This window comes from Neophocaena asiaeorientalis, unplaced genomic scaffold (assembly GCF_003031525.2).
Source record: "Neophocaena asiaeorientalis asiaeorientalis breed wild unplaced genomic scaffold, Neophocaena_asiaeorientalis_V1.1 scaffold130, whole genome shotgun sequence".
In the NCBI taxonomy this organism is placed as follows: domain Eukaryota; kingdom Metazoa; phylum Chordata; class Mammalia; order Artiodactyla; family Phocoenidae; genus Neophocaena; species Neophocaena asiaeorientalis.
The window spans coordinates 7,139,794-7,166,814 of NW_020173397.1; the positions used below are offsets into that span (position 1 = coordinate 7,139,794).

At 37.8% G+C, this 27,021-nt stretch overlaps 1 protein-coding gene across 2 annotated transcripts in view; it reads left to right on the forward strand.

The window, feature by feature from the left end:
• The window catches only part of CNTN3 (contactin 3), a 238,226-nt gene extending 211,979 nt beyond the window's left edge, over positions 1-26,247 (forward strand). For both annotated transcript variants that reach the window (XM_024747093.1, XM_024747092.1), the window contains 4 exons: positions 6,156-6,339; positions 21,690-21,802; positions 22,427-22,595; positions 24,312-26,247. In XM_024747093.1, the coding sequence (XP_024602861.1) occupies positions 6,156-6,339; positions 21,690-21,802; positions 22,427-22,595; positions 24,312-24,412 (567 nt within the window). In that variant the 3' untranslated portion in view covers positions 24,413-26,247. The remainder of the gene's footprint in view (positions 1-6,155; positions 6,340-21,689; positions 21,803-22,426; positions 22,596-24,311) is intronic.
• The last annotated feature ends 774 nt before the right edge of the window (positions 26,248-27,021 follow it).

The window sequence follows — 27,021 nt, forward strand, 5'->3', positions numbered from 1 at the left end:
CCTTAGTTCCTGCGGAAGAACTCAAAGGTATTGTTATGTATATTCCTTGAGGTGGAAGCAGGACCCTGCGCCTCCACTCCCACCCCGTGCACTATTATTTCTTGCCTGCTTCTCCTTTGTTTCTGTATTCCCTCCCTTCCCTGTTAAGCAGTTATTTGAATCCTCCCTTTGGAACTCAGGGTAGGGTCACGGAGGCTAAATGAAGCCTATTTCTTGCAAACAAGAAACTGGGTATACAGAAAGGATTTGTACTGGGAGGGGCCATACAGGGTCCTGCTCCATTTCCTCTCCATCAGGTGAGAAGCCAGAGGGTCAGCAAGTTTGGTAGGTAATTCACATGGGTCAGCCCTCCAGGGACTGAGAGCTAAGTAAAGAGTAGGAGATAGATCTGGATGTGTCTTCTAAAACCTGTCGAATGCATTTGCCTGCCCGATATTTACTGAAATGTGTTCCATCTAGCAGCTAAGATGAAATATTTGTCTTCCTGAAAATCTGTAAGTATACACAAAATTATTTCAGTCTATTCTGACTAAATACCTGTACTTTAATGGCTAAAAAAGGTGCCATTTTTCAATATATTATTTTTATAAACTGCATTTCATTTTAGGCTTAAGTGAAATCTCTGATACTGTGATATGAAGGACTCCTCACAGCAGGGGCATTCGTTTTTGGAATAACCAAATTACTTGCAGAAATAGAGATAGCATTTTAAATCCTGACATTCCTCAAGTTTATTTCTGTTTACTTACCGAGATAAAAATATATTAGCTTGTGAAAGGGTATTAAGGTTCTGAAGAAAAAATTATTATCAAGAAATTGGAGTCCCAGTGTTTCATAGGCACATAGAATATTAGGACTTGAGTAACTAGCTTGGTGAATTAAGGGGAAAAAAATCTTCCTCTCTGCTCTATCCACAAAACAGTTCTGACACCAAAAATGTGGGGTTTTTTCTCTACACCAACCAGTTCTCTGACACCAGCTGGGGGTCCTAAAATTCAATTCAATTTTGATCCTCTGTACCTAGAGTTAGCTTCAGATCCTACAAATTGAGGGTTCAGTCCCACAAGACTGCCCTGCCCCCCCCACCACACACACAGAAACATCAGATGCTAGTCACAAGTCCAGCCCTCCACTGACCAACTGAGGGGTTCCCACAACCCCCTCCTTGGGTTTGATAACTTGCTAGAATGGCTCACAAAACTCAGGAACGCACTTTACTTACCATTCTCCATTTATTGTAAAGGATACAACTCAGCAACAGCTAAACGGAAGAGGGGTGTAGGGCAAGGTATGTGGGAAGGGGCACAGAGCTTCCATGCCCTCTCCATGCCCTCCACTCTCCCAGCATCTCAATGTGTTCACTTACTTGGAAGCCCTTCAAACCGCTTCAGTTAGGTTTTTTTTTAATGGAGGCTTCACTGCATAGGAACGATTGATTAAATCATTGACCGTTAGTTAACCAAATTAAATCAACCTCCAGCCTTGTGTCAGGAGGTGGACCTGAAAGTTCCAACCCTCTAATCACAAGGTTGGTTACCCTGGCAACCAACTGAAGGTACCCAGGAGACCGCAGCCAGCAGATGTCTCATTAGCATACAAAAGACACTTACCGGGGCTTCCCTGGTGGCTCAGTGGTTGAGAGTCCGCCTGCCGATGCAGGGGACACGGGTTCGCGCCCCGGTCCGGAAAGATCCCACATGCCACGGAGCGGCTGGGCCCCTGAGCCATGGCCACTGGGCCTGCACGTCCGGAGCCTGTGCTCCGCAACGTGAGAGGCCACAGCAGTGAGAGGCCCGCGTACTGCAAAAAAACAAAAAAACCCCAAAAAAACCCACACTTACCACTTCTGAGATTCCACGGGTTTGGGGGGAGCTGGTGCAGAGACCAAATACATATTTCTTATGTGTCTCTGTGGTGGGAAGAAGGGAGGCATTTTTAAACTGTCTGTGTTTAAGTCATTCAAGAATTCACCAATATTGGGTACGTAGCGTGTACAAGCTTGGACCCAAGCGGCAGAGCTATGGTGATGACCAAGACAAACCTGCCTCCAGAACATGAGTCCACCTTAGCATTCGCGCCTCCTGCTATTTTCTGTGCCAAGGGATGCAGTTGCTGGCACTGCCGCACACTCGCACTAGCAAACCAAGGCAGGGTGACCCGCTACTGATGGAGAGAGTGGCCTGTGTCTCTCAGGCTGGGTGATGAAAAAAATTGTTGAGAGCCACAATTCAGTCTTAACCACCTTCTCCTTTGGAGTTGATTTACCTTTTATTTTTCCTCCCTCTGAACTCAGAGTGAATCTACAACATGAAAATATCTGCGTTTCTTCAGCTCTGGAAAATTCTGAGACATTTTCTCTTTTATTGTTGCCTTTTCCTTAACCTCTCCTTCTGGAACTCTGGTTGGAAAATGTCATTCATCCTCAGTGTTTCTTAACTTGGCTTTCATAATTTTTCTTTCCTTCTCCGTGTTCTGGATTTATTCATTCTGTCTTCTACCTTGCGGTCTTCAGCTCAATCCTAGCACTGATTTCTTTTTTACTATTGTATTTTTCAGGTGTCAGAATTCTACTTGATATTTTTTAGATTCGCCCCATCTTTTTTCTTCGTCTCCTATTCTTGCATTATAAATTTAGTCCCTTCTCTGGTAAATTTGAACATTTTAAATATACTTATTTTAAGATCCATGTCACCGAAACGTATAATAGGCAGTCCCCTGTGGTCCAGTCTGCTGACTTTCTTTCTTGTTAGCAGGGTTCCTCATGTGCTTTGTAACAGTTCTCTCTCTGCTCATCTTTTGTAGATGCTGCCTTCATGTTCTGACAATGTTATATTAACTCTTTTCTGCACAACTATATTTTCAGAGTTTGTTCCTTCAGCCTGGACACGTTTCCTTTCTTCATCCCTGTATTGTGGTTGTGCCTATAAAATCCATATTAGTGTGGAGTTATATTCTGTCCTCTCAAGTGTAGAACTTTTACCATTTAAACCCAGAACACAACTGAGAGGAAAAATGGTGTCTTTTTCTTCTTGGCTTTTTCCTCTATTTAAAAAAAAAAAAAAGACTATCCTCATATAAATATTTTTGAACAAAATTTTATAGAACATAACTGATTTATTACTTACATAATAAAAAATATCTATCCTTGTATAAATATTTTTGAACAAAATTTTTATAGAACATAACTATTACTTGGAAATATATGTCACTGCTTTATTTCTTTATGCTTTAGTTATATGCATATTTATTCAACTTTTAAAGTAAAGCTATTTAAGAAGATTATATAATAAGTTTGAACTAATATCATGCTCAATTTTGGCACTAAATTTTCTCTATGATTAAATATTTCTAATACCTGTCAGAGACTAATATCTAAAAATAAATCTCTCATTCTGATACATGGAGATTGGTTAAAGTACTTCAGAAACAAACTGCTATCAAGAGCTTTCAGACGCCTTCTATGAACTGATTTATAAAAGATAATCCATATGCTAATTGAAAATTATTTTTATTTCTTCTTTAAATCAGTCTCCTAAGGAATGATTTCTTAGGCAACTTATATTGAAGTAATTTGAATACAGAAAGGATGGCGCATGGATGGAAACCTAAGAGGCCAGTGTGTATCACAGGATGATCTTGATTGAGTTACTTGAGTTCTCCCTGCCTTTGTCATTCCATGTGTTGAGTGACAATTATTAAAGCTCATAATTATGTGATCTTTTTCCCAGTCTGTGCTCTTTCCTAGGCCACAAGTTTTCGGGCTGAGTACAGTGTTTTATTATAATTATCGATTATGTGTCATTCTTAGTTTCATAACTAGACAGTGTTTTAAAGAGCAGGGAGCGTCTTCTCATGGTGGTCATCTAAACCTAAGCAGTACCTCCGCTGTTTACAGCTGGTGGATTTAGAATGTTTGTGAGTTTTCGGTATCCATTAACAATTTGCGGGGTGTGGCTTTATAAAAGACCGTTTGGCATGTTATCCTTAATTAGTGAATAAAACCTATGTGGTTTTCTTTGATAATGGTAAATGGTATCTGTCATATCTGTGGATGTGTTTTGCTAATTTATATTCGATGCTTTAAAGCTGTAGGAGGTGCATATTCAGTTCAGTCCTGATTATTTGGGTTTACATCCTCCTTTCAAGGTTTTTCTGAAAAGTAATAACTTCTTTCCAGGGAAAACGCACATATACACATACATGAGCCCAGCATTTTGCATGAATTTAAGGGGGGCCTTGATATCAATATAAATATACATGTATAATGTACACACACATATATACATGCACATATATAGGGAAAATATTGATCTTGCATGATATTAATATGCTAATTTGGGATTATTATCGAAAAACCTGAGATTTTATATTTTGCTGTTAATCTTTTTTAAAGAAATAATTTTATGGTTGCTCATTTTTTTAAAGTAACTTTAGGTGTATTTTTCTCAGAGGCCTGAAATGGGTTTACCCTATGCAACCCATAAACACGTTTTGTTTAGCCCACAGACAAATGGGGCCAACTCTAAATTTGGGACATTTCACATTAAAATCAGGATTTTTGCTTTCTTTTAAAAAGTGACCTGTAAACACTGGGTCCATCTTCCCCCCATCGACCAGAGCTGCGTAGAGGCTCCATTACGAAGATGGAACGTGCCTGTCTCCTTTGCCGCAGTTCCCACACGTCTCTACTGCCTTCATGACTCTGATGGCTGAGCATCGATTGCCGTTTTCATTGTGCTCAAGCAGCCGTTTACTTACAGAAATTATAGAAATGGTTTCCTGTTTTCATATTTTGCTATCGAAGTAGATAAATGAAAGTCAAACCAAAAGGGCAAAGACTGCAAGAAAAACAGGAAAGTGCCTATTTCTTTCTTTGTTATTTTTAATAAATTTATTCATTTATTTATTTTTGGCTGTGTTGGGTCTTCGTTGCCGTGCGCAGGCTTTCTCTACCTGCGGTAAGCAGGCTTCTCATTGCAGTGGCTTCTCTTGCTGTGGAGCACGGGCTCTAGGCTCCCAGGCTTCAGTAGTTGTGGCACGCGGGCTCAGTAGTTGTGGCACACGGGCTTAGTTGCTCTGCGGCATGTGGGATCTTCCTGGACCAGGGCTCGAACCTGCGTCCCCTGCGTTGGCAGGCGGATTCTTAACCACCGCGCCATCAGGGGAGCCCCAAGTGCCTGTTTCTTTAGGAAAATAAAAAATATGTACTCAGTCTGCTTTATGTATTTGTGTTACATATCCAACCCCTGCTTTAGATGGTCAGATGGTGATATCTGGTCTCAGCACGAGGAATAGTTGCACTTTTCATGAGCCATTTGTTTGGTAGTTTTGTTGCTGTTTTTATTTTATGAAGGATCCAAACTGTCTAGTAAAGCATAGTAGGACTTTATAGCATAAATTGGAGTTCACTGGGGAACATGTCTTCTTATTGTATTTTTCTACTTTTATTTCTTTATTTTGTCAAATACTCTCAAAACATTTTTATATTTTTATACTGTAAATGTATATATCTTTATAAGCAGTCTCAGATCATTTTGCACAATTCACAATAATGAAATACAAGTAAAACATTTCAATATATCCATATATTAACCTATGTTACCTGCCTTCTTGTTCTCTGCAGCAGCTCTGCCTACTCAGGGGTCTTGGTGACACTTGGCCATCACTGTAGGACGAGCCAGTGGCCAGCTGGCTTTTCAGTGGTCTTTGCTCTGACAGGTCCCTTTCTTCACAGAAAGCATCTTCACCATCCGTCAGAGTTTAAGCATAGCTGTCAGCCTTCCAGCGTTGAGCCTGAGCCAGGTTGATTAGGGTCTGGGAAGGAGAAGCAGCTCACTCTCTTAGAAATGCAGATTTTTTCCCCTTCATTTTCCCATTTATAAGGCTATGGGCTAGTAGCATGTAGCACTTACTATCTTTGAATGTATCTGGTTTATTTGTGTACTTATTACCTGTCTCCCCCAGGAGTCCCTTTTCTTTCACGTCTGTGGCCCAGAGCCTAATGCAGCACCTATCACATAGTAGGTCCTTAAAAACTACTTGTGGAACAAATGGTAAAGTAAATAAATTACAGTGCCCATTTTAATAAAAATCACTTAATTTAAAGGATGCTGTTTTGTCAGTCCTTCTCATCTTTTATGTTTTCTGTCCACCAGGTGCGGTATTGGAATAATGGAGAAGAGGGATCATCGAGCAAACTGAAAGTGGCAGGAAATGTGACATCGGCCAGACTCCATGGCTTGAACAGCAACTTGGAATATTACACGGCTGTCCGGGCTTTCAACAGCGCTGGTACCGGTCCCTTTAGTGCCACAGTTAATGCAACCACCAAGAAAACTCGTATGTATCTTGTGATTTTTTTTTTAACGTCAAAAAAATACTTTGCATTTAAAATGGTAGCCTTCTTTATCATTTTAGATGGACAACACAAGTCAGTAAGCCCAATGAATGATGTAAACCCAACTCCAATCCCTTGTAAACTCAGAGGCACACATACATGTCTTCCTGATACCCCTAAATCTTCAGTTAGAAACCCCATGTGAAAACGAATGCGCATCTTTTGAAAAATTTTAGAGTGGGATGTTTAGTCACGTCCATCCACTTTTCTTTTAAAATGTGATCAAGCTAATTGGTTTATTTCATGTATTTTTAGTTCTCCAAAGCTTGAGGATTTTTGATAAGCGTGAATAACTTAAAGTTCAGGCCAAAGAATCAAGAGTGATGTTTTTCTTCTTTTCTTTCCTACTTATTCGAAAGAGGGCAATGTACAATAAAAGGTTACCAGCCAAAGATGTTGCTCCACGTGAATATATAGATATTTTTAAAACTCTGACCAGAGATGTCAGTCAGTGTTGCCTTCAAAGCTGAGTCTTTGTTAGCTGTTATTCACAGATACATTCACAAGCACCAATTATGAGCTGTATACTAACCTGGCTTTAAATTAGGCTACAGAAAAATCAGTGATTTGCAATCTTGTAGTCTTTCACATATATTTCCATGAAACTGATAACACCAGTGTATATCTAGTTACTGTATTGTATTGGTACTTTCTCACAATGCAACCATTTGAATTACTCTTGGCATCATCATCGTAGCTAATAGCAATTAGAACATTTTATGTTCACATGCTTTACATGTATTCCCACACCTAAACTTCATACCTACCACATGAGGTAGGTGTCGTTTTTACTTCTTTTTGAAAGATGAGGAATGTGGGCATGACAGGATTAACTTTAATTTTAAAACAATGGTGCGGTAAAACAATTTTTCTTCTTAATTTATTTTCAAAATTAATTAACCCAGTAAAAATGTTTTATTAACTGGCCCTATATGGGAATGAGACAGTTATTGTGTTTGACTGCCAATTTCATTAATGCATTTCTGTTTCCGTATATAATTCCCAAACTTTCGTGAGAACGTGCAGTTGGCTGGCTAAAATTGCTAAGTATAAAATCTAATTTTATTACTAGTGTTATTTATGGGTAAGTTAAACTATATATAAAACACAATTCTACTATGGATTTTCATTAACCAGTGTTCATTTGATCAGGAAAGTTCATATTTTTACCTTTGTATTTATCTATTGAAAAGAGAATTTGGAGAGAAAGTTTAGCAACCAAACATTTTAATCCCTTTAAGTAGCATAGATTTACAAGCAACCAACTAATGTGGTAATTAATTATCCTTCACTAATTATTAGGAGAAGCCTGACGCCATCTCTTATAACACATGGTTGGGGTTAGACCAAGGAGCGTGTCGGTTTGCCAATAAACTGAATATATTCTGCGTTTAGAACTTTTCGCTAAATATATTTGGTATTCCCAGTAGCGCTTCTGAATTAGTAAGATTTAAATATACATAATTATTATATGTTCAAAGCACAGCATCAGTCAAAAATTCTGATTGCACTGATGCATGCATACAAGGTTATCTGGCTCTTTCCTCCGACTTAATAATTGATGTGATTACTCGCTAAGAAATTACGATTGTAAAAGACTGTGTGACATCATCATGAAACCAGTGAAGAGCTTAGTGAATTGGTTAGACAGAAGGAAGAGATTGATTATAAATCAATAGGAATTTCATGGTACTGTACAGTGAGTGAAATAGAATTATAAAAAAGCACAACCCTTTAAAATTTAAAGATAGCATATAAATACCCAATCTAAAGTAGGAATTTGCAGGTTACAGTAATGACGGTGATTATGATTTTAATGACTAACACTTACAGAGCAATTTCCAGTCTCTGTTCTAAGTATGTTTCATGTATTGATTCTTAATTCTCACAGCAGCACCGTGACTTGGAGACTATTAGTACTCTCACTTTAGAGACGATGTGGAAGCACATAGAGGTTATATAACTTTCCTGAGATCACAAAGTAGCAAGAGAGCCATACAAATCCAGACATAGTCTTAACCACTGTGCTAGCCTCTCTTTCAACCATATGATTCGAATGTTCATGTCGTATATAACACCGGTATTTATTGGGTTTTTACTCGGTGTTTAGGAAGCAGGTAAGGTGATCAAAGATAGACAGGACTTCTGTGCTCATGGACCTGGAGTCTCATGGGAATTCCAGTAATTGAACAAAATCCCCCCTGCAAATGATACGTTCCTATCGCCCCAATTTAACTGGAGTCTGCATGTGGGGCTGTAGGTGTTATTAAAGAAAGATTTCCTACTTTGAGTGGGAAATTCATAGAGATAATTAAAATCCCTAACTATTCTAAGATTGTGTATAAAGACCATTGTTAAGTTTTAAATTTTACATTCATAATTTTTCTAATGTACCAAAATACAAGTAAGACAATCTTTGAAAACTATTTCTAATATTATTTTACTGGCAGCTCTTAATAGTCATACTAACGTTTGACACGGTGTTAGCTTCAAATCCTAGTTACGAATTTTAATAAGGCTTTTGTGATTATCACTATGAAGAGAATTATTGTCACGCTTCAGGCATAAAGAACGAAGAGAACATCTTTGAGTCTTTGCTTGCTATCTGTCTTCCCCTCTGGATTGTAAACTTTATGGGGAAAGAGTCCCTCTGTGTCTGTTCACTCAGCCCCAGTGCCCAGCCTGGCACTGGGAGCCACTCATTAAATGTTTAGTGGGTAGCTAGATGGATGAATGAAATCTAAAGAAGCAGGCCAGCCTGAAATACTATTATTAATCCTGTATACTTCCTCTTGACTGAACATGGTGAGTTCAGAACACTTACTGGAGTCCTTCACCATCTTACTTAAAATGTGCAAGTTTCATGTACTTGTAATCATGGAATTCTGTATGCGAGGCTTTACATCCATACAGATCTTGGGTGATATTTTTGATTAATGTAAATAATACAAGGATTCTCAGGTTAAGGACTGTAGCTTCCATTAAACACTTAAGTTTTGATATCCAAATACTTGTGTTTTTTTAAAGCATTTCTAAGTTAAACACTAATTAGCCTCTTTAAGTAATCAAAGAGGGATTTTTGTTACTTGCAACCCAAAGAGAGCTAACTCTTAAGAACATCTTTTATCTAAAGGCACTGATGAGGAGAAATTGCAGATAGCATATAAATGACGAAATGGAACGGCTTCTAAAAGGAAACATACTGAGAAGTTTATGTTCGGAGATTGCAAGGAAGAATGTGGAGGGCAAATATTCTGCTTTGAATGACTGAAAAGCCAAGTGGTAATTGTGGCTCTCAGTATGGATAAATTTAGCACTCAACATCCTCAACAATCACCTAACATCTCAAATTGACTATTTCTAAAACTAAGTTCTTTAAATCATCCACCCCATTTAAAACCTGGCCCTTCTACCCTATCAATATTCCCCATCTTGGTAAATTCAATCCCGTTATTGCAGTCGCTCAGCCACAAAAATTTGGGGGTCATCCTCGACTCTTCTGTTTCTCTTATGCCCTGCACCCGGTCCAGAATCTGCCTGCTACAAGAATCTGCCGCTTCTTAAGGCATTCACGGCAGTCGCCCTGGTACAAGTTGGTACAGCCCTCACATGGATCAGGGCAGTGGCCCTTTATCATTCAGCCCATCTGCCTTTGTCTCCCTTAGGCCAGAGTGGTAGTGATGATGTTGCTTCTCTGCTCAGAACCTTCCAATCACTTCCCATCCCACTGCAGATAAATCCTTAAAATGCCCAACAAGGCCTTTACAGTCCATCCTGAAATCCTACTTTGACTCATTTCCTACTATTTTCTACCCGCTCCTTCCACCTTCCTTTCAGGGGCTCTGCGTTTGCTGTTCCCTCTCCCCCGAAGGCTGTTCCTCCAGATGCCCAAGTGGGCCTCTCCCCCATGCTCACATGTAACCTCAGTGCCACCTGACCGCCATATGTAAAAGTACAGCCCCTCCTTTCCCGACACTCCCTGTCTCCTTTGCTGCTTTATTCTTGGGCATCGCACTTAGAGCCACCACCCATGCTATAGCATGTTCGTAATTATTTTATTGTTGTCTCACCAGCCTGCTTTGACTGAAGGCCAGACTCCTTCAGGGCAGAGATTTTGCCTGTTTTCCTCATTACTCTATCCCCAGAGCTCTATCTTCAGTGTCTCAGTACTCACAGTTGGTGCCCTGTAAGTATTTATTAAACAATCAGGAATGTCTTCATCTCTTGGCTCTGTTCCATGGTGGCGTCATTCTCACCAGGTCCCCTCTTCAGAGTAACAGTATTGCCATTAAGCACCTCAAAGCCTATTCCTGTCAACTAAACATGCTGGGAAAAGGGCCAGCTCCTTCCTCATCCCTCCACTCAGAGCCAAGGAGGGGTCTTGGCTCTTCTAGAGCCAGGTTTTGTGGCAAGTAGGTGGAAACCCTAGATTGGCCTGGCCTGCATCACATGCCCAGATTCTCCCCTAGAACAAGAGAATCCTATTTTTTAGTGCCTTCACCAATGATTATACATGAGTATCTACTTGAGAAAATAGTGGTATTAAATGGTGAAATCAGTTTTTTCACTTGAGTGTTTGCATTTCCAAGTGGAATGTTCATCCATGTAGGTTGAGCCAAAATTAATTGTCTGAATTTAAGGAAACCAATTAAGTGTGTCCTCAGGAAATGAAAAGGAAAGGTGAATAAAACAAGCCCTGAAACAATGTGAGTCAATATTTCAGAGGGTTTTGATAAAATGAATATTTCTGCCTCAAACACCTAATGTAGAAGTTTTCACGTTTTCAAAGGTACGATTTCATTATGTAATCATCCACTCTAAGTTAAGAGTCAGGTACATATCAGTACAAGGTTTCCCAAATGTTAGATGGTGATCTGCCTTCTCAATTTTTGCCATTTCTGTGGGCCTTCTCTGCTAATGTGTACCTAGTATTTTTTCTTAAAAGCTAACTTACCATTTTTACTTACATAAACCTAAAGGAAATGGAAACTAATTTCCTGAGTATGAAAACCAGTATCATTGCCATAAGTAGATGTTAACAAAGTAATAATTAAACAATGAACAATGCCAATAATAGTAAATATAATGAAAAAATAAGCTGATCTCCATTTTAAATATTAGCAACGTGGTCTTGCCTATTGAGACAACTGAACCTGCTTCCTCTTTGTTTGTGATGTTAGCACTGAAGGGATATGAAAGAGCTAGTAGCCCCCAAATCCAGCTTTCTCTTGAAACTAATGGGAAGACTAAAAGGGAATTAATTCCTCCCTAGGTGACTAAATGTTATTTGTTGGCTTTTCTGTGTGTCACATACCACAGATATATGTCACCCACTCGTGTTTGTGTTTCATACGCCACAAATCACACATACAACATTAGAATACACTGTTTACTAATAATGTACATTCTTCAGATTTAGAAGGGTTTTCTTTTCCTGTCTGTGGACTTCCAGAAAGTGATCTCTGATTTTGTAAGCTCTGAAGCAAGATAGCAATATAATATTGAATGTAATCAGAATCCAATTAGGAAGTTTCAGCTAGTAGAGAAACAAATACTTACTTTGGCCAAATGTATAAACCTTATGAACTTTAGTTTGTAGGAGCTTTGGTACTTTTGTCTACCTTGCCCATGAATTCTCTAGAAGCTTGTAAATGTTCTTACTATAGGTTACAGATTTTCATGTTGTTATTATCCGAAGGAGGAGAGATTTTGGTCACGGGAATTCCCATTCATTTAAAATTGAAGAAAGGCTTTCTTCCCTGACATTCTAGATTAGACCCCAAGTAAGGTCTTTTCTGAGTTTTAGATGTGTTAAGAAGCACATGTTTTTGTCTTGTTTTTTAAAATTGAGTCAATGTCTTATGATAAATTAATTTATAATAACTTCAGTGATGTCAAGACGAGTATATCTCATTATTTGGGAAAAAGTGGCTTTTGGTAACTTGTTTTCTGCACAGTGTCAAATATTTAAGCTGTTTCATGACAAATGTTGATGTTTAACTCAAGCGAAGTCCAAGTGGAAAGTGTACCTTCAAGCTACCACTTATCATGTAAGTCAGCTCATTACCATCAGGGAGTCAAGAAATCCGTTGAGTTTTACATAATTAAGTCACGGCAAATATATTTTCTTAAAATTCCATATTTTGAAAGTCAATGCCAACTTCACTCTCAGCACTGAAGATATCACCACTGAAAATTCTGGACAGTAATATTCTTTATTTTAACAACCTCTACTTTTTATATGTAAAGGAAAATGTATTCACTGCTGAAATTAGGGGAAAATAATCACCCATAATCCTGTCCCTCAGAAAGACCATTGTTAGTATTGTTGATCTTTCTTTCCAGGCTTACGTTCTCTAAAATGTTTCTCTTAGAAAGTGGAGGTTATGCCATATATTTAGTTACCTGGTATCAGAATTTTCCCCAGGTCATTAATAATTTTCATAAATATGTTAGTGTGTGTATAACATTCCATTGTGATAATGCACCAGGATTTAGCCATTTTCCTATTGGTAGACATGTCTTATATTCCCAGCTTCATCCGTTCAACACCCTTGCAATAATCACCTATTGGCAGTCAAGTGGCTGTAGATTTAGTAAAATCTACAGGGCTATTGCTGAGGAGTCTGATAATCAGATACACGGAGGATGTCAGGATAGGTGCTAAAAGAATGACAATAATAATAAAAGCCTTCGACGCACTATTATTCTTGTCACATACCATTTGAAATTATTGAAATAATGTTACAGCCTGTCAATTAGTGTTGCGCTATAAATATAGTGATATGCCACTTCTACTAGAATTAAATTAGTTTTTATCATTTTTTTCTATTTTAGTGTACTGTCAACACACTAGAAGTTGACAGAGGAAAAATCTACAGGATATGAAAGTTGAGATACGATTTACAAAACATTTCAAAATGTAGACCATATATCAAGTTAATCCTCATAAGGTGTGGAACTCAGCCAGCCTTCTGGGTTGGGCTTCCAACGTCATAGAACATGAAAAGTGAAACTGGAAGTCCTAAAAGATATGCTGTCAACTCTCGCCTGACCATTTCCAGTTCAGTATGTGACTCAATGCCTTTACAAAAATTCATTGTGTTACATTGAAGCTTAGGCTACTGTTTAATAGCTGTATTAGTCAGATTGGGCTAGTATGGGTAGAGTATCCAAAACTCCCAAACCTAGAGGCTTTAAACTACAAGTGTTTCTTTCTCATTCATACTACATGTCCATCACAGGTGCGATTCAGATCTGACCAATTGCATCTTCACTTCAGAACCCTGACTGAAGAAGCAGCCACTCTCTGGGCCATGCTGGTCTCATGGCAAAGGGAAAATGGTGAACCGTGCTCTTCAGTTGCTTTTAAAGCTGTCATTTCACTTTTGCTTACATTCCACTGGCTGAAACAAGCCATATAACAAAACCTGATGTCTGTGAGATGCCAGTGAGAAGGGGAAGTATGTCTTCCTAAAGGCATGGGACCACAAGTCCCATGGCCAAGCTGAATGTCAATGAGAGTGAGGCAGGGAAGCGTAATCTTTCCATGGAGGATGAAGGACAGAAGACTTGCAAAGACTAAATAATAATACACCCCCAATAATCTACCCCAAAGTATTTTTAAACAATAATACAGTCAATCCTACCAGCCAATAATAAGGATCATTTCAAAATATTTCCAGAGGATCTAAGAATAAATCACAGGTCCTGAGAGATCCCTAGGGGTCTGCGAGTTGTTCTTTCATCTGCCTTTACTGTTTGCACCTTCCTCCTTCATATCCCTTCAGCATCTACCTCAAGCCTTTACAGAAATAACAAGGTAATTTATTCCATCCAGATAGATTACTTATATAAATATGTCAATAAAATATCCTCAAAATATGTAAAAACTACCCCAAATGACTCTTTATTGAAAAAGAGGAGTAAGGGCTTCCCTGGTGGCTCAGTGGTTGAGAGTCCGCCTGCCGATGCAGGGGACACGGGTTTGCACCCGGTCCGGGAAGATCCCACATGCCACGGAGCGGCTGGGCCTGTGAGCCATGGCCGCTGAGCCTGCGCGTCCAGAGCCTGTGCTCCGCAACGGGAGAGGCCACAACAGTGAGAGGCCCGCATACCGCAAAAAAAAAAAAAAAAAAATGAGGAGTGATAAAGTCAAGTGCCTTCAATGGCCAGGCAGGTTTAAATGAGCAGCGGTGCGTATGTGGGGCAGTCTCTTGTTGCTCCATCCCATGCTTTCTGTCCATCATTGTAGGACCAGTGTTCTTGATCGTCTAGTTTTGCACAAGAAACCAGAAATCTGGAACTTAAATGAAAGCTCCCAAGTTTTAAATGTTGGTAACTAAACAAAATTAAAATACAGTATTTGGGTTAGACCAAAAATATGTGCAAGCTGGATCTAGCTGAAGTTTCAGGTTGCACCCTCTGATGTGAAGCTTTACCGTTATAAACATTTCACTATCTTGTGTTTTTTAATCCAACAACAGCTCTACCAGCTGTTTTCCTTCTTTTGCAGTTGAGACTCTGTGGCTTCTGCTAGGTTAAGGGACTAAAATCAATACAGGTGAGTTGTAAGTGGCCACATTGCTTCTAGTACACTAAGCCTTAAGTATATTAGGTAGACCTTGTCTGTGGTGATACAAGCTTGCTGTTTGTTGGTGCACAAGGGTAAATCGTTTTTATAGAGAGTTTGTGGAAGGAAAGAATTAATATTTGAAGTTTGACATTAGTAAGATAGAAAAGAAGGGCATTTAAGGCTTAATACAAGGTAACTAAAGGTTGGTAAGGATGGAAACCAAAAGTAGGGATGAAGATACTAAAGGGAAGTTTGGATCATACAATAACCAAAGTTTACTTTATTCATAATTTGCCCAGTGTTTTGCAATCTCCAGTCACTGAATGATCCTTGCAAGATTTTAGCCACATACTTAACAACCTGGATTATTATTTCCCTAATGTATTTACTTTAATACTTAAATATATTTATTTTAAAAGGCTTTGTATCATTGCTATAAACAGAACACGACTAATACTCTCTCCTTACAAGATAGTAGTTTTAATTTTCTTCCTATAAAAATGAAAGCAAAGCAGTTACTTAGAGAAAAGTTTACAACTTAAAACTACAATGAATAGCAAAAATAAACATACTTGATTTGCGAAAAATGTGTACCTAGAAATAAGTTTTGCGGTGAGCTAACCAGAGTGTTGATGGCTGTTATTAATAGAGTGATATTCTGTTCTTGATCACTTAGTTTAAGATGAGTTATTTACTGTAAATATATCCTTAGGTCAGAGTCAGTTTGAATTATGACTGTGTTTTTTGGGGTGTTTACCAGACATCTGTGTGCTACTGAAAGCATCTGAGTTATTTATGTTTGTGTAACACCCTATTTTCTGTGTCATTATTTAGAACCTAATTTTAATCTATGTATTGTGTTTAAAGTAGATTACCACTGATGTACCAATATTGGCCTCATCCAAAAGAATTATATCTATGAATCAATTAACAGTTAAAACAATGAAAAATGTTATCCACCTAAAACCATCGTATTTGTCCAAGTACTGGTCTCTGGGAACCACTAATGCGGTCCATGATTAGAAGTCAGAGAACATCTTTATCTCTGTGCTCACTGTACTCAGGAGAATCCCTGACACATGCGAAATGCTTATTAATTACGTAGTGACTGAAAGGGAATTCCGGATAGAAACATTGTTCCCCAAGGTGTGTGTCATTCACCCGGGCTGCCGAGCTAGAATTAGCCTGCCTTCTTATTACCACCACCCGTATGACCTCCATCATCATGACCTATTCACGAATTCCAGGTCTGTTCCATCCCTCCAACTCTACTGCCATCACTTGCATATGGAGCTTTATTATCTTTTATACAAAGTGCTGCAGTGCACTCCCTACAGAGCTCCCACCAAGATTCTCCATCTTCTCCCTCTGTCCCCACAAAGATCTGTGAAAGCACAGACCTGATGGCATCACAGATCTGATCCTTCTTCAGTGCCCTGCCAATTGCCTGCCCCAAAAAATTCCTTTTCTAGTTCCTTTGGCCTTCTAGACTCTTAAGCATATGTCTGCTACCTGTCTCTCCAACTGCCTTTGCAGTTCCTTCCCATCATCCCTACCTGTAACCCGTCAGAACTGAGCTCCCTACGGCACTATGCTAGTTCCTGCCTCTGTGCCTTGGCGTGTGTCGTCCCTCTGCCTGGGTTACCACCCCCCAACCTCTACATGTGAAACTCACATTCATCTTTCAAAATCTACTCGAGATGTTGTCACCTCTTTATGCATATTTCCCTTAACACTTAAAACATAAATATTTAGTAAACAAATCATTTAAGTATTGAATGAATACACTAGTTGTTTTGCTGTCTTTCTTATTCTGTTCTTTCTTTGTGTTTTTTTCCTTATCGTCTTAGCCTCAATATAATCAGCCATATTCAAGCTCTCAAGCTGATGGTCAGTGTTAATGTCCCAGTTTTGTCTTTGTGAAATTTATGCATTTATTGGGACGTGTCTTGGAGGACTTTCAAAACCATGGAGCTAGAAAATTCATTCTAAATTCTGAGGTGCCACATTTGAGAACTGTGACCAGCCAAATGTTACCCCGCTGACACCATGGTGAATTGCTGTTGATACTTGTCCTGAATCTTTCCCCATTCAGTGTACTTTGTCATTGCATGAATCATTCCTTAGGGGCATGTAGGGAGTAGATCAAACTTATTTTTTGATACCACTAGAGAAGCGTTTTCTTCATCCTTGGGTTGTGTTTCTTGCATTAAAAGAGCAGTCAGTTACATACAAAATCTAATTTGATATCTACCTTTAACAAGACATTAGGCTAGTGAATAAAAACTAGTATATGGGCCTATCGATGTCAGAGACCATATAGGACATTTTGTCTGCAAGGCACTTATGAATTAGTAGGAAAATTGGATAATAAACATAAAACCACAAATAAATGTAAAATGTACCTTTGCTGAAAATGATGAAGAAAGGGAACCTGGTATATGAAAAGAGGCCCCACTGTACGTTTAGTCTGAGAAGTCAGGAAGAGCAGTCCTAGGAAAGTGAAAATTGAGTATATTTTGAGATGAACATGTTTAATATTCATTTTTACATCATTGACAAATCATTTGTCAATGGTTCAAGAGTTAACTGAAGTCACAGATAGTTACAACATAACAGGGGAAGCGTAGACTTTGGAATTAACCGGAACTGATTGGAATCCACATGATACCTCTTACCAGCTGTGCATCTTAGCAAGTTCTTTGCTTTTAATTTTTTATTTTTAACATCTTTATTGGGGTATAATTGCTTTACAATGGTGTGTTAGTTTCTGCTTTATAACAAAGTGAATCAGTTATACATATACATATGTTCCCATATCTCTTCCCTCTTGCATCTCCCTCCCTCCCACCTTCCCTATCCCACCCCTCCAGGCGGTCACAAAGCACCGAGCTGATCTCCCTGTGCTATGTGGGTGCTTCCCACTAGCTATCTACCTTACGTTTGTCAGTGTATATATGTCCAGGCCTGTCTCTCGCCCTGTCACAGCTCACCCTTCCCCCTCCCCATATCCTCATGTCCGTTCTCCAGTAGGTCTATGTCTTTATTCATGTCTTACCCCTAGGTTCTTCGTGACATTTTTTTTCCCCTAAATTCCATATATGTGTGTTAGCATACGGTATTTGTCTTTCTCTTTCTGACTTACTTCACTCTGTATGACAGACTCTAGGTCTATCCACCTCATTACAAATAGCTCAATTTCGTTTCTTTTTATGGCTGAGTAATATTCCATTGTGTATATGTGCCACATCTTCTTTATCCATTCATCCGATGATGGGCACTTAGGTTGTTTCCATCTCCGGGCTATTGTAAATAGAGCTGCAATGAACATTTTGGTACATGACTCTTTTTGAATTTTGGTTTTCTCAGGGTATATGCCCAGTAGTGGGATTGCTGGGTCATATGGTAGTTCTATTTGTGGTTTTTGAAGGAACCTCCATACTGTTCTCCATAGTGGCTGTACCAATTCACATTCCCACCAGCAGTGCAAGAGGGTTCCCTTTTCTCCACACCCTCTCCAGCATTTATTGTTTCTAGATTTTTTGATGATGGCCATTCTGACTGGTGTGAGATGATATCTCATTGTAGTTTTGATTTGCATTTCTCTAATGATTAATGATGTTGAGCATTCTTTCATGTGTTTGTTGGCAGTCTGTATATCTTCTTTGGAGAAATGTCTATTTAGGCCTTCTGCCCATTTTTGGATTGGGTTGTTTGTTTTTTGTTATTGAGCTGCATGAGCTGCTTGTAAATTTTGGAAATTAATCCTTTGTCAGTTGCTTCATTTGCAAATATTTTCTCCCATTCTGAGGGTTGTCTTTTGATCTTGTTTATGGTTTCCTTTGCTGTGCAAAAGCTTTGAAGTTTCATTAGGTCCCATTTGTTTATTTTTATTTCCATTTCTCTAGGAGGTGGGTCAAAAAGGATCTTGCTGTGATTTATGTCATAGAGTGTTCTGCCTATGTTTTCCTCTAAGAGTTTGATAGTTTCTGGCCTTACATTTAGGTCTTTAATCTTTTAATTTTTAATTGTGATAAAAATACACATGACATAAAATTTCCATCTTACCTATTTTTAAATGTACAGTTCCTTAGTGTTGGGCTTGGTTATTGTACAGCCGATCTCCAGAACTCTTCACCTTACAAAACTGAAACTCTGTACCCATGAAACAGCATCTCCCATTGTCCCCTCCCCCACCCCTGGCAACCACCATTCTACGTTCTGTCTCCATGGATTGACTACTCTGGCTACCTTGTATATGTGGAATCCTACAGAAAATTTGTCTTTTTTGTGACTGGCTTATTTCACTTTGCATAATTTCCGCAAGGTGCATCCAGGTTGTTGCATGTGTCGGAATTTCCTTCCTATTTAAGGCTGAATAGTATTCCTTAGTATGGATATACCACATTTTGATTATTCACCTGTTGATGGACACTTGGGTTGATTCAATCTTTTGTCTGCTGTGAATGATGCTGCTATGAACACGAATGTACAATCTTCTTTTTAAACTTTCTGGGTCCAGATTACCCATGTAGCAAAATGGGCTTTATTATAATGCAGTGTAATGAGGATTAAGTAAATTATATTATATGAAACCACATTCTATCTTGCCTAATATATTATAGGTTTTAATAGGCATTAGTTGCTAACAATAATAGGATTTTAAATTTGGAAGGAAAGTCTATCTGATCTAGGATTTTCCAGAAGATGTTATTCTTACCAGTAGCGATAAAAAATGATTTTAGAATAGTCCACAAATATTTTTGAAAATTTAATAATGCTTCATTTATTATATAGAGTACCATAGGAATGTAACAGGCATACCAAGGCTCACGACTGTGTGCATATTAGTGTTTAGGACAAGACTAAAGTTGATGTTTAAGTCAAGTTCATTTTCTAAAAAATAGCAAAAATGATGAAAACGGGACGTGACTATCTGAGGCTTGGAAACACCGATATGGAAAATAATAGTGATCAGACCCAGAACAAAGCTTTTATTTTTCTCCCCTTTCTCATTTCCTGTTTTTTTTTTTTTTTCTTTTTGTTCATTCAAAAAATATTCAGGGGCTTCCCTGGTGGCGCAGTGGTTGAGAGTCTGCCTGCCGATGCAGGAGACACGGGTTTGTGCCCTGGTCCAGGAAGATCACACATGCCGCCGAGCGGCTGGGCCCGTGAGCCATGGCCGCTGATTCAGGCTGAACTCTCATCTGTCTTGGGACTCATACAAAATAAGCCCAAGTTTTAACCTTGCAGTTAATTTTTTTGCAAGGCTAGTGTTGGAATAAGTGATTCAACCAAAATCACTCAAGTTTTCTATAATCTACAAGCACACACCTCTCGGCAGGACACACCATGCTGAAGCATGTTATCTGAGCTGCCTCAAATGGAACCTGTCCTTTTATGGTGCCGCCGGGCCACAGGAAATCACAGACTTTGGGAAACTGTTTTAACAATTGTGCGTTCATAGCATTTGGATAGAGCCCCGCAAAACACAGTCATTAGTATTTCAGCCCTAAGTCACTGCCATATCTATGTTTTGTTATCTAAGCATTGCAGCTTAAGAGTGCTCTGAGCTGACCTAAGCTCACTGTTAATACCAGATCACAAATTTTAAAGGCAATGTAGAATTGTGTTAAAGAGCAGACAGTAAGCCAAAGTATCTGCAGGGAATACAATCTTGTTTGGCGTCGTTAGTCACATGAACGTATCTGAGCCCTCTTCCCATCTGTAAGTCCAGCCATCTCTCCCTCATGGCATGAGTCAGTGATGTTGAGAAATTTCTCAGCCTAGCCAACCTTTTATTTCATTTTCCCATGACAAATTCAGTTAACCAAATCACATTCTGTGGCTAAATCCACAAGTACAACATATTTCAACACTGTTTTGGGCAGTTGTGATGTTGCCAAATGGATAATATTATGTTTGCTGTTTTGTAATTGACAAGAAACTGAATTTTCAGTGTCCTATGTTGCTCTTGACAAATGCTATCAAACCGCCTTCCCCCGGCCGGATCTAGTGTTCATGAGAGGGAGCTAAATTATGAATCCAAGTTTTTAAACCTCAGAGAGTTTCATTAATTATCTAATGGAGCTCTCATTAACGTTTCATTGTTTTGACTTATTTTTCTCAAAAATTGATTTAAACTTGGAAAACGAAGGTAAAATATAGAGTCTGTGCTGCAGTTTTTCATGTGTATAGCTATTACTTCTTGGGAATAAATCTAAGTAATCCTTATTTTTGATTGCCTCCTATTTTGCTCATCTCATCATACATGGATGGTTTTAAAATCATCCACACTTCATTTCCTGCAACTTTAATCTGCTCAGTTGGCAATCTTTCTCAGCCTCTGGATGTGTCAAACAGGACACATTGCCTGCCTTTCCTAGCCCATCACAAGCATCCCTCTAGTGGTGGATAAAAGAATTTCTTTATCTCCACTATCAACAAGTTTTCCAGGAGACCATGTCAACAAGTGAGAAATGCCCTAAAGTATATGATGAATATGATAAAGCAAATTGTCTCACAATGTTACGGAAATGCCTTTGTAAAAGGAAATTTAGCTACTCTGTTATTTTCTCTGATTCTTCTTATACACTATGTGTTACCAAAGAGATTCTGCTCTCCTTTGGCTGCCTCCTATGACTGTCACTTATCTGTTCTATGTAAAATATCACTCCATGCTCAAATCTATTTTAATTTCTCATTTTGCATTTCAAGCTCCCAGTCAGCCACCAGGAAATGTTGTTTGGAATGCTACAGACACGAAAGTGTTACTTAATTGGGAGCAAGTGAAAGCCATGGAGAATGAATCAGAAGTAACAGGGTACAAAGTAAGTTGTATCATTTGCAATGCTTTCTTTTCCTACTTCTGGCAGTACTTTTCAAAGGAAGCTAGATTTGAACAGTTTTTCTAAATGTTGATGGTGTGATCTTTATAAACTACTTCTGACATACAGATGTCAAGCTGTTTATGAAAAGGGTATTTTTCCAAAACATCTGATTTCTTAAATATAAATTTAAGTGACATAATTCTGCTCACGTGGGAATTTTAGACCAAATGTTGGTAAGTTGTTCGTTATGTTAGTTTCCTATTTCTGATGCTCACCCATATACTACTTAAAAAAAATAACTAATAGCATTGGCTCTGATTCTTTGGTCTCCTGTTCAAGATCTATACAGTAGGACCTTGCCCCCATCTCTCCATCCTCACAAATACCCAAGCAGCTGAACTTTTCATAGAAGTTTTTTCTTCCCCACCTCCTTCATTTTGAGCACCTGATGATTCTACCACGCGCTGATCCCTAGTCTAAGGTGACAGAGCTATGAATGCATCCTGTATTTTAGTGGGTATGGAAAACAAGCAATATAAATGAAGTAACATCAGAGTAATACGTTTATGAAAAAAATAAAAGAGGGCACTATAAAATATCAATGTGTTTGTTCATGCATTTTAGGTTTTCTATAGGACTAGCAGTCAAAATAATATGCAAGTGCTAAACACAAACAAAACTTCAGCTGAACTTCTGCTGCCCATTAAAGAGGACTACATTATTGAAGTTAAGGCCACAACGGATGGCGGGGATGGGACCAGTAGCGAACAGATCAGGATTCCAAGAATAACCAGTAAGTTGGTCGACGTCAACATCTCCTTATTTCCCGGCATCAGTTATGAGCCCCCAAGAGAGAGTCAATCGGTGCCTCCCTCTCCACTCTTTGTTTTCCTACCACTTCTTTCATCTGAATGCTGAGAAGGTCTTGGAATATGAGAGATGAGGGCAGGAGGAATTCCTCACGAGTGGTGCAAAATAAGAATGATAAGAACAGAATAACAGAAAAAACATTGAGAAATATTTAGCAAATTTTATTAATTTTTTTCTCATTCTGAGCTATGCATAAATTTGCCTTTGGATTGTCATAAAACAGAATTCCTTAAGCATTTCTCAAGGGCAACGTTGAACCCACAAAGTGTTTTTAAGATCTTTAATATTCCACTTGTTTGCCTCTGAGAAATTATAGATGAATCTTATCAGTTCTTTACCAAGTAGAAAATTTAGCATTGTTAAATTAAGGTCAGAACCCATTTGGCCAAACCAAAAGACACTTTTTAAAAAAAATTCTTAGTTTCTGATTTCAGTGGAGTTTCATACTTGCTTTTCTTTTCAAAATCCAAATGAAGCCTATTGTATTATAGAAATTGTACTTTTAGAGTTCAGGGAAACAAACTTTTCATACGTATTTTACCAGTGACCGTGTTAGAAGAAATTTTATCTTTTAAATCTCAAGGGTGGAGTTTTGTGGCCTCAATTTAAGTAAGCCATGCTATTCTACAGTTCTTAGTAAGCTAAATTACTTTGCTCCCTGTTTCTTTTCATTGAGGTTGACCTAATCTATAATCTTGGGCCTTCAAGATTAAAACCCTTATTTGTAATCTTGGAAAACAAAATGAGGGACATCATTAGCAAGTAAAGAGAAAGGGAGATGTGGAAACTTGGAGGAATTTTATCTCTTCATGAAATCATAAAGACTGCAATACTTAGACCAAAACAAACAAGTAACTAAATGGAGAAAATGGGAAATATTTATCTCAGAACTGAGTTCTGCAACATAAAAATATGTAAAAACCATTTAGGACTACAGACATTTTTAAAACTGTATGTGCTTCAATAGAGCAAAACCAGGAATTAATTTAAGCTTATTGTTTAGGTTTTTAATTAAGACCTGCTATCTCGTTCCTAAGATAGCTCAAGGTTCAGAGGTAAAATTACAATATGGCCAAAGTGGAACTGTTAAAAGGAGTAGGTTCTGTGCTTTTGCAGGAACAGACAGATTTTAGCATTTGAGGGTTGCTGAGTCAAGAGTAGCCTTTCCCTCTGACATCTGCCTTCTTGTTGAGTTTGTACAGATTGGTGCAGGCAAAGGCCAACTATAGGAAAATGGAGCTTTTATTGATTGCTTTTTTAAGATCATATTCTATATTATACATAATAACTTATCTAAATATGTACAGAAGAGAAACAAACATATTTCCTAACCCTTCTCCAATGAAGCTTTCTATAATTAAACCATTGAATTATCTCAAAAATGTCTTTAATGGAGTATAATTGTTTTCAAAATGAAGTTGTTTTTCCACTTTCAATTAAAGTTAAATAATACTAGATGAACAAAGCCCAGAATCCCTTAAGAAAACTTAAGTATATAAGAGTGTTTATAGATACTCTTGGCAAATAATCTATACTACATTGTTAAATAACGTGAAGGCTAATGTTAACTTGTGGTGGTTAAGTTAGTTACTTAAATTGATACAGTCCTTATTAATGAGCTCTTTATCCTCTTTGACAGATACGGATGCAAGAGGTTGTACATCCGCCATCTCCAATGCCCACCCTGTGTCAAGTTATATCTCTACAGTACTGTTCTTTATTGTAAACACCCTGTGGTGATAGTCACTTTTTTTTTATTATTATTTATCGGAAAGTTCATTGGTTACAAAAAAAGTGCTTTCATGAAATGCAGTGATTATGCATGTTTTTTTCCAACTCTGTATTTTTAACTTTCTACATAGGTAAAATATGAATATAATAAAAAAACAAACCCAGTAAATCCTTTTAGGGGAATCTGAAATGCCTTAATATTTACTTGATACACCAAAGGAATTTACATATTACATACATCCGATTTTTGATAGAGACATTCTTATGATTTTAAGCACTGCCTGTGTTTAAAGGCTCACATGCTTCCATGTATACACACCCACACGCAGACACATACTTTTGTGGGTTTTGTTTTGTTTTGTTTTTTAACGTAGAAAAACTCATTTACTCCAGATGCTTTGCTCCCATTGTAACAGCACTGTTTGGAAGACATAATTAGTGTTATTTGGAAATGCTCATTTGAAATACTCAAGGGTGAAAGATACATTTTAAAAATTACCCTGTTGGGCAGAGGGTGAATGTAATTCAAAAGCATGTTGTTGGAGATGCTACGGTAGACTTTGGAAGAGTGCTGTTTCGTCCGGGTATACTGCTGCGTGGTTGTGAGATTCTTTACAAATCACTGCTCTCTCTACTTCTCAAGCACTCACCCTTAAAATGTGGAGATAATAATACCCATCTTATCTGCCTCTCCCCCATGAATTACTTGCTAAAAGATAAAGAAGGAAATGTGAAAGTGCTTTGTTAGCCCTAATGCACTAGGCCTGTACAATATATTAGTATGAATTTATTTAATCATATTGAAGTCCTGAGGACCAGCCACATTTTTAAAGTTTGCACTCCATTCTAGGTAATGCTTTCCTTTTCATTCCATGATATTAGAAAACTGAAATGATCACATTTTACCCTCTCTCAAAAGGTTTAAAAAGTGAAATAAAGTAAAAAGGGATTGTTTCCTTCACACCTAAGAAAAAGCTTTCAGGTTTTATTAAAACATGGTGGAGAAAATTAGGAACAACCTGAATCTTAATCCAGATATTAAACAAAATGTACGTGATCCTTCATTTCCAATCTCTGATTCCATCAAGGGACCCTCTCTTTTTTGGATGGTGGAGATGGTTTTTATTGAAATCCAACCGTTTATGAGAGTGAGTCTGGCAGGCTTTTTAGTTCCTGAGCTAAATTTGTAATAGAACCATGGCCATGCTGCTGACTTAGATATGTATGACTCAGTCTCTCAATACATGGTGTTCAAAGGATTGTCGAAGACATGACTTCATAGCAGTATGTAAAAAATATATGAAAATCAGCATATTGAGCGTTACACATTGCAAAATCAATTTTTTTACCTCTTTCCTGTCCATTCCACATTTTACAGGAACTTGTTCTTTGCAAAGATATCTGAATTTGAAACCAACAGATATCACAAGAGAATACATATTAGCAAAATTCTGATATTACCATAGAGTGTTACTTTACATTTAGAGATCACATTTAAGATAAAGTCATTATACACAAAGAAGAAAAATATTTATAACTTTTCTCTTCAAGGTCTGTATATACTGTATATATCTAGAAAAATTCTGAATGACGAGTAGATTTCATATGACCATTGTTATTTCAGGTCAAAAGGTGGAGAAACACTTTCTCCAATACCTGTATTTTATGCTACATGTAATGGAGTTGTACCATTTTATTATTTGGTAATTCCTATAATATGTTCCTATACTTTTCATTTTCAAGGCAATTACTCTATTGTTTCATGGTGTTTCTAGAAATATATCTCCATGAGATATGTACTTTGTTTCATATTGAAAAGTATAAAATTTACCTTTAAATTCCTGTGTGTGTATCCTATGGTTATCTGTATGTATTATTTTTTATTATTCTAATAAAATTTATAAAAATCAAATTCCCATGCATGTTGAATTGTGGTATGGTCAAAAAGAACATTTTAAGGGGGAAATAAGTGGGCACCATAATAGTTATGCTGATGCTATCATTTCTTATATTCTTCAGCCTACTTTTAGTCTTTCCATCTTTTAATCTTTTTTTTTTTTTATACCCTAATGACTGAGTAAAATCAGCAGTTTGAGACAACACCCTCTCTATTAAAGGGATTTCAGCTCTGGGGAGACGAGAGGAGAGAGAAGCAGAAAATTCACTTCATAGAATTATGGTATCTAGTTTCTTCTGACTTCTTCTGAAGTTAATGTGGCTACTCCCACTTTTCTGACAAATACCCTCTTAAGATTAATATCAACTTATCAGCTCTTTCATTGACTTTCTCCTTGGTATCAGTGTTAGAGACTTGCTTCTAAACAATCCTTGCGGTATAATATATTCTAAATGTTTGAAAATGTATACTAGAAAAAGATTAGTTTTCAATTAGTAAAGAGTGTTAAAAGTTATTGTTGATGTAAGGAAAATTAGAGCTAAAATAATAATCATTTTCTTAAATGAAAATTCAAAGATATATTTAGAAGTAGGAGAATTAAGTGAGAAAAGTATGTGTAGGGGTGGTACCATGGTATGAAGGTGTGTGTGTGTGTGTTTGTGTGTGAGTTTGTTCGTGTGTGTGTGTTCATGTGTGGGGGGGTGGCTGTAAATTTAAGTCT